At 46.6% G+C, this 8,959-nt stretch overlaps 1 protein-coding gene across 1 annotated transcript in view; it reads right to left on the bottom strand.

Annotated features, from left to right (window-relative positions):
* Positions 1-5,593: 5,593 nt before the first annotated feature.
* hgfb (hepatocyte growth factor b) overlaps positions 5,594-8,959 on the bottom strand; it is a gene marked incomplete at its 5' end in the record, with an annotated part of 11,297 nt that continues 7,931 nt past the window's right edge. The window contains 7 exon segments of the mRNA XM_084453215.1: positions 5,594-5,857; positions 6,215-6,357; positions 7,466-7,572; positions 7,726-7,844; positions 7,846-7,876; positions 8,127-8,199; positions 8,898-8,959. The exon segment at positions 8,898-8,959 is cut by the window's right edge and continues 43 nt beyond it. Coding sequence (XP_084309341.1) covers positions 5,678-5,857; positions 6,215-6,357; positions 7,466-7,572; positions 7,726-7,844; positions 7,846-7,876; positions 8,127-8,199; positions 8,898-8,959 — 715 coding nt within the window. The 3' untranslated portion in view covers positions 5,594-5,677.

The raw sequence follows: 8,959 nt of genomic DNA, 5'->3' as shown, positions 1-8,959 counted from the left end.
TGCAGATTTGTCATAAAATCATGATTCGTTTCGCTAGTGAGGAAGTCGCGTGAGAACCACTTCAAACCAATCATATAGGTAGCAAATCACCTTGGTAACAAAATTATTAGGTGCGTTTACATGGACAGTTTGAATCGGTTTCAAATAGGTTTGGAAGACCAAACCGATTGAAAATATGTCATATAAACACCTCAATCCGACTGAAATGCCCCAACCCGATTCCAATCGCTTTCAAGGAGGTAGTTTAAACCTTTTCGAAACCGTTTGGTCCGTCATGTAGGCTATACTACCTTGGAACGGATTGATGCTGCGTTCTGCGTTCATTCTGCGCATGTTCAAGACTTGACTAATCAAGGCACGCTCGACAGTTCCGTAGTCAGCTGTTTGTAACCATCGTAACGCAATCACTCACGGCTGCGTGCGCATTCGAAACATTTGTTTCGTTGTCGCATGTAAACATCCAACCAGTTTACTTTGTATCCCATGTATACGCTCAAGATTAAATCAGCTTGAAATCAACCAGATGGAAAAATATTTGTCATGTAAACGCACCTATTATAAACAAAATAATTTGCTTTGCGTCGGTCATTCTCTTTTACGACAAAAGCTAACGTAGCCTAGGGTACTGTACACAACCAAAGAATGGCTGGAAAGAAATGCGCAGCTAAAAGAAAATATGAAGACGAACACAGGACATTTTTTACCCGAGTGGGGAGAGTAATTTTTTCTTCATAGAACGTAATGGTAAGACATTCTGTCTGATATGCCAGACATCATTGGGACATTTCAAAGCCTCAAATCTCGAGCCCAGTCCAGCCCAGCCTAACCCAGTCCAGCCCAGCCTAACCCAGCCCAGTTCAACCTAACCCAGCCCAGTCCAGCCTAACCCAGTCCAGCCCAGCCTAACCCAGCCCAGTTCAGCCTAACCCAGTCCAGCCCAGCCTAACCCAGCCCAGTCCAGTCCAGCCTAACCCAGCCCAGTCCAAAATATATTATGTCAGAAAATATCTTGTTGTATGTATTAATTTTAAATAAATTAACTTTAAATGTATATTTAATGGACAATAATGTTTTTCTTCTTATTTTAGACTGGGGTGCCTTGGGATTTTAAGTACTTATGAAGGGTGCGGTGACTGAAAAAAAAGGTTGAGAAACGCTGGTATATATGGTGTGGCTCTGGGTGGTACCACAGTAATTTTTGTGGCTCTTAGTCTGCCTGACTGGTTGGCCACCCTACCCTAGGGCCTCCCACCCCTCCCTCCCCTACATCTCCCTAGTGCCTCCCCCCCTCCCTCCCTCCCCTACATCTCCCTCCCCTACATCTCCCCCACTCCTTCTGTCCCTCCCTCCGCTACATCTCCCCCACTCCCTCCCTCCCCTACATCTCCCCCACTCCCTCCCTCCCCTACATCTCCCCCACTCCCTCTGTCCCTCCCTCCCCTACATCTCCCCCACTCCCTCCCTCCCCTACATCTCCCTCCCTCCCTCCCTCCCCTACATCTCCCCCACTCCCTCCCTCCCTCCCCTACATCTCCCTCCCTCCCTCCCTCCCCTACATCTCCCTCCCTCCCTCCCTCCCCTACATCTCCCCCACTCCCTCCCTCCCTCCCTCCCTCCCCTACATCTCCCCCACTCCCTCTGTCCCTCCCTCCCCTACATCTCCCCCACTCCCTCCCTCCCCTACATCTCCCCCACTCCCTCCCTCCCCTACATCTCCCCCACTCCCTCCCTCCCTCCCTCCCCTACATCTCCCCCACTCCCTCTGTCCCTCCCTCCCTCCCCTACATCTCCCCCACTCCCTCCCTCCCCTACATCTCCCTCCCTCCCTCCCCTACATCTCCCTCCCTCCCCTACATCTCCCTCCCTCCCTCCCTCCCTCCCTCCCCTACATCTCCCCCACTCCCTCTGTCCCTCCCTCCCTCCCCTACATCTCCCTCCCTCCCTCCCTCCCTCCCTCCCTCCCTCCCTCCCCTACATCTCCCTCCCTCCCTCCCCTACATCTCCCTCCCTCCCTCCCTCCCCTACAACTCCTTCCCTCCCCCCAAGCTCAAACATTAAAGTCAATCTAGAAAGGCTGGTCTTCTGTTACAGCATTTCATCTCTAATACACAAACAACCCCAAGCAGGGAGGGTGTGTATTTTTTTTTTTTGTGTGTGTGTGTGTATATGTGTGTCTGTGTGTGTCTCTGTGAGAGTGTGTGTGTGTCTGTGTGTGCGTGTGTGTGTGTGTGTGTCTCTGTGTGTGTGTTTGTGTGTGTCTCTCTGTGTGTGTGTGTGTGTGTGTGTGTGTGTGTGCGTGTGTGTAGCCTATTATACAGTATGAGTTTTGAAATTCAAACCCAAGGAGACCTTCACATTCCCTTCATGGCAGCGCCACCCTGTGGCAGACTGGAACACTGCATCGACTGCCTCAGATCGTACCCTTACTGAAGAAACCGCTAGGCCTATTTTCAATGTATTGCCACATCAGTATTACATAGGCTATAGACACAGGGACTTAATTCAGAATTTTATGATTTGCTTGTATCTGTTAATACACTGAGATCAAGGCACATAGCGTACTGTACAACACAACACATATAATATACCGTTAATAATGATGACATGATAGATCATGAATAATGAATTTACAGTGTAGTATACATATGGGGGACAGAATACTTTACAACTTGTATGGTATAGCAGCTTCAGTACACATCACACGCGCACACACACACACACACACGCGTGTGTGCACACTCGCACACACACACACATACACACATATACACACACTATAGTAAGATGGCCTGGCATGTTTGAAGCACCACTCACTCATCCAATAAAGCACTCAAAACAGACAATGAAAAGATGAAAAGCATCCTTCAATTTCAGTAAATGTTTAAACTGACAGTTTGTGAGGCATAATACCCAGAGTGCACTGCACCTGGAGGTCTGCCAAGGTATGAGGAAGGGGAGTGAATTACTCATTCAGCAAGGATTCCATTAAAACATGCACACACACACACACACACCTATACTTGGGCGCGCGCACACACACACACACACACACACTGAAGAAAGAGAAGAGGAGAGAAGAGAAGAGGAGAGGAGAGGAGAGAAGAGAAGAGGAGAGAAGAGAAGAGAAGAGAAGAGAAGAGAAGAGAAGAGAAGAGGAGAGAAGAGGAGAGGAGAGGAGAGAAGAGGAGAGAAGAGGTGAGGTGAGGAGAGAAGAGGAGAGAAAAGAAGAGAAGAGAAGAGAAGAGAAGAGGAGAGAAGAGAAGAGAAGAGAAGAGAAGAGAAGAGAAGAGGAGAGAAGAGAAGAGAAGAGAAGAGAAGAGGAGAGGAGAGGAGAGAAAAGAAGAGAAGAGGAGAGAAAAGAAGAGAAGAGGAGAGAAAAGAAGAGGAGAGAAGAAAAGAGAAGAGAGCTGTAACGGTACATTCCTGTTTAATTAAGAATTAAAAATCAAACTCACAAAGGAACCTTATGTACAGGTATTTACATTCAGTGGCTTCATGGTGACCTGTACAAAGGCAACTAACATATCTTATTAACTGCTGTCTCATTTCCTGTTTAAGTCACCAGTGTGAAACATGCCTCACACACCCCAGGGTTCTGTGTGTATGTGAAACATAGGGAGGGAAAGTGAAAACGTGCGCCCCTAGCAGATTTGTTCCTATTGGAGAGGAGTTTCAATGTAAACTCCCATAGAGCGAATTTTCTAATAATTATTACGAAGCCATTTCGGTGAAGTTATCAAAACAAAAACTTGTGAGTGTCTTTACATTAATAATCTACCAACTGTGAAAATTTCTAACAGTATTTCGCCTTCTTTCAAATTTTCGAAATTGCTCCATTCCTCCAGTCAAAGTCAATGGAATTTAAGAAAAATATTTTCATAATTCGGATTGTGATTGAAAATCAACTATGATCACCAGAATCAATAAAGTTTGTCTCCAAGTATTTGCCGTTTAAGGCATTCTACTAACTTTTCGGTGTCGAACAAGATATAATTTTTCAAAAGACGTGTCTATGAGAAATCCCATTCATTCTTTCGGCATTAGGAATGCTACCACTAGGGGGCGATGAGATTATTTTCCCTCCCTATTCCATCCAGAGTTGGAGCAGATACACTAGTGTCTCCTTTCGGGCAAACAAGTCACTATCCAGAGATCTATAAGACCCATAGCACCTTTAGAGTGTTACAAACACACTTTGTTTAAGTAGTATATACAGAGAGACACCTCTCAAGTGCCCTTCAGAAGCATAGAGTTCTGTTGAAGCGTCCTTCACAGTGCCCTAGTGCGGGACCCTCCACTAGGGCGGCCTACACACACACACACACACACACACACACACACACACACTACCGACACTGAGCCCACCACCGTTTGGTGTCCAATACATTCAAGTAATGTCAGGAATCAGAGAGTATGCATACACACACACATGTATATATATATATATATATATATATATATATATATATATATATATATATATATATATATATATATATATACCGCTCCAATGGGTCTGCTACTGAATGAAGGATGGAGTGATATGAGAGCAGTGGAAGTGGAAGTATAGAGCCCGTTGTTCTTCCAGTGACGCTGTCACACTGTGGTGCTGATCCCACGGGCCACACACCTCTCCAGCACAGGGCCTCTCGTTGGCAGTCCAGGGTTCCCTTAGAGCTTAATTCCACATCCTCAACCCTGATCATCAAACCACAGTCTGTCCAGGTTAAGTCTCCTAGGAGAAGGACGTTCAGAAGCGTGGCTCAACGTCGCAGATCATCTCCCATGTCCACCTCCTGGATGTTCCTGGATCAGCTTTGGAGTGATTTGTCTGACAGCGACTCGTTATGTTTTCTTTTCCAATGAGAGGACAGTATTCGGCTATCCGTCGATAGTCTTAGGCTGATCACAAGTTCAATCTAGTTACTAGCAAGAATCTAGATACTAGAAAGTATCTAGCTAATATGTCACTTGGGCTTAGTTGCTGAAGAGTTTGTGTGTCCACTGGATCAATCAATCAATCAATCAATCAATCAATCAATCAATCAATCAATCAATCAATCAATCAATCTATCTATCTATCTATCTATCTATCTATCTATCTATCTATCTATCTATCTATCTATCTATCTATCTATCTATCTATCTATCTATCTATCTATCTATCTATCTATCTAAGGGCTTGGTTCAGTCTCATGGTTGAGTCTCAGGGTTGGGTTCAGTCTCATGGTCTTGTCTCAGGGTTGGGTTCAGTCTCCCGGTCTTGTCTCAGGGTTGGGTTCAGTCTCATGGTCTTGTCTCAGGGTTGGGTTCAGTCTCCCGGTCTTGTCTCAGGGTTGGGTTCAGTCTCCCGGTCTTGTCTCAGGGTTGGGTTCAGTCTCATGGTCTTGTCTCAGGGTTGGGTTCAGTCTCCCGGTCTTGTCTCAGGGTTGGGTTCAGTCTCCCGGTCTTGTCTCAGGGTTGGGTTCAGTCTCCCGGTCTTGTCTCAGGGTTGGGTTCAGTCTCATGGTCTTGTCTCAGGGTTGGGTTCAGTCTCCCGGTCTTGTCTCAGGGTTGGGTTCAGTCTCCCGGTCTTGTCTCAGGGTTGGGTTCAGTCTCATGGTCTTGTCTCAGGGTTGGGTTCAGTCTCATGGTCTTGTCTCAGGGTTGGGGTTTTGTTGGATCTTGTCCCCAGGTTCTAGTTGACCTGTGGATATGGGTAGTGCTTGAAGACCTTGTAGATCCACTGGGTGTAGAAGGGCACGTTGATGAAGATGCCTGGTCGGTTGGCGCGGGCACAGCCTCTACCATTCACGCTCACGCCCACGATCACGCGACTCTCTCCGTCCTGGCACACCAACGGGCCACCGTAGTCCCTCTGGCAGCGGAGGACACACAGCAACACGCGGTCAGACAGCCTGCTGGCTGGACCACTGGACTTTTGACCAGACCTCAATTAACCTCAACTAATCCCAGACTAAACAGTGTTTTAGAAAATATGTTCTTAGAAGGATATACAGTATTACTGTTGTGAGTTTTGGGGAAGAGTTTTGGTTTCAGTAAACTTACAACAGGGTTTGTTTGTTTGTTGTATGCTGCAACACAAATTGCTTGTCTGAGGACATCAAAGCTTTAACTACTTTACGCTCTAACTACTAACTACTACTTTAATTAACTTTAATGAAGTACAGGTTGTGGGTGTTTGAAGGAGGCGATGGGTGGTTGAGATGTTTACCTCACACACGCCCTGGTCCCGAGCGCCCCCAGCGCAGATCTGGGTGTGACTGATGGGGAGGCTGCCTCTGTGCTGCTGTCTGCACCTCTCATTACTCACTATGGGCAGGTGAACCACCTTCAACACTCCCTCATGGCCTGTCCCTGTGGTACAGGACAACAACAACAACAACAACATAATCAACAACAACAACATCGTCAACATCATCATCATTATCACCAATATCAACATCAACAACATCATCCTTCCTCAACAGCATCACCAATATCAGCAGCAGCAACAACAACAACAACAACAACAACAGCAACATAGGATATGATACGATACAATACTTTATTGTCCCCTTAGGGAAATGTCTTGGACTCAATGCTGCACATATGTGCACCCATATCACAGAAACAGAAAACACATCACATATCCCACATATTACATATACCACATATTGCACATACTACATATATTCCACATAACCCATATTGCACATGTCCAGTGACAAGAAATGATATAGACTGGAGGAAACAGACTGCTGATATGAACTGAATGTGTTCCTGGTGTTCCTCCCTCCCCAGGACTGTCATGGCGGTCTTTACCATGGCGGTCTTTACCAAACCCGCCAGCTTGGATTTGAACTTGACAGTGAGTTTACCATATCATGCAGACATCCCATACCTAACTATGCTGTCTAATACAGCCTGGTAAAATAGAAACATGATGTTCTTGTCTACCCCATGCACCCTGAGTCCACACAAAAAGTATAATCTCTGCTGTAAACGATAACACAAGCTTTTCACGTGGGTTTTCCAGCTGAATGTTTTGTCTAAGTGAACGCCCAGGTATTTATAAGAGCAGACCTGAGTAATGGGTTCCTCATGTATGACTGCTGGACTATGATCCCCCACTAACTTGGGCTCCAGAATCATCTCCAGGGTTTTTGCAAAAGTCGCCATGGTGATTTCAACCACAGTAAAAAGCTAGCAGAGCAGCATCACCAGCTGTGTATTCCAGCATCATCATCATCATCATCATCATCATCATCATCATCATCATCATCATCATCATCATCATCATCATCATCATCATCATCATCATCATCATCATCATCAACAACAACAACACTGTTCTTCTCTGCATGTTATAAGGACTCTAGCTGTTGTAGAATGAGGAATTGGTCATGTCCATCTATGTGTGATGTGAGGATGTCCAGTATAGCAGACATTTAAAGACTGTGGATGGATGAACTGGTAATGGTACCTTTGGTCTCTCCCCATCCATACATGCTACAGATCGATCCTTCAGAAATGGAACACCCAGCCACCGGCAGTTGAATGGTGTGGACACTGTCAGCAGGGAGGGCTGGCCTGGACACACACACACACACACACGCACGCACGCACACACACACACACACACACACACACAAACACAAACACAAACACACGAACAGACATTATCTCACAAAATTTTGTTCTTGGAAAAATATGTACAAGTAACAGTTTTGAACAGGCACTCACTTGGCCAGCCGTATTAGGGCCAGGTTGGAGCCCTCAGGACCACAGATGACATGAGCGATGCGTACTTCCTGTCTTTTTGACCTATCGGGCCCTGCATCATTGAGGTCATCCACGCCCAGCCCACACGCGGTACTCACTTAGGTCTGGAACACTGAGAGGAACAGAAAACATTAACAGCAGTGTATGATAGAGAGAGAGAGAGAGAGAGAGAGAGAGACAGAGAGAGACAGAGAGAGACAGAGAGAGAGACAGAGAGAGACAGAGAGAGAGACAGATAGAAAGAGAGAGAGACAGAGAGAGAGACAGAGAGAAACAGAGAGAGAGACGGAGAGAGAGAGAGACAGAGAGAGAGAGACGGAGAGAGAGAGAGACAGAGCGAGAGAGTACTGTAGGTGTGTTACCATGAGGCGAAGCACTGTCTGTCAGTGAGCACCCACTCTTCTCGTATGAGGGAGCCTCCGCACCAGTGAGCAGCTCTGGGCAGACGAGAGAGAGAGCAGGGCACACATGACACCCTGGGAACAGGCTCCTTACTGGGCCAGATACATCACACATCTGCACTATCGCCCAATCAGATACATCACACATCTGCACTATCGCCCAATCAGATACATCACACATCTGCACTATCGCCCAATCAGATACATCACACATCTGCACTATCGCCCAATCAGATACATCACACATCTGCACTATCGCCCAATCAGATACATCACACATCTGCACTATCGCCCAATCAGATACATCACACATCTGCACTATCGCCCAATCAGATACATCACACATCTGCACTATCGCCCAATCAGATACATCACACATCTGCACTATCGCCCAATCAGATACATCACACATCTGCACTATCGCCCAATCAGATACATCACACATCTGCACTATCAGCCAATCATTAATTGGCAGAATGACATGAAATGTGTGTGTGTGTGTGTGTGTGTGTGTGTGTGTGTGTGCGTGCGTTTGTGTGTGCGTGTGTGTGTGTGTGTGCATGTGCATGTGCATGTGCGTGTGCGTGTGTGTGTGTGTGTGTGCATGTGCATGTGCATGTGCATGTGAATGTGCATGTGCATGTGCATGTCGATGTGCATGTGCGTGTGTGCGTGTGTTTGTGTGTTTGTGTGTATGTGTGTGTGTCTGTGTGTGTGTGTGTGGTCTGTAACCTTTCTGTATGCTGACCATCCAGCTGCCATCCGCGATGCCCACTGGAGCTCCGCCCACTATT

Source organism: Borostomias antarcticus (genome assembly GCF_949987555.1).
Source record: "Borostomias antarcticus genome assembly, chromosome: 18".
Taxonomy (NCBI): Eukaryota; Metazoa; Chordata; class Actinopteri; order Stomiiformes; family Stomiidae; genus Borostomias; species Borostomias antarcticus.
Note: the sequence above shows the minus strand (reverse complement) of the source record. Positions and strands in the feature narration are given on the sequence as shown.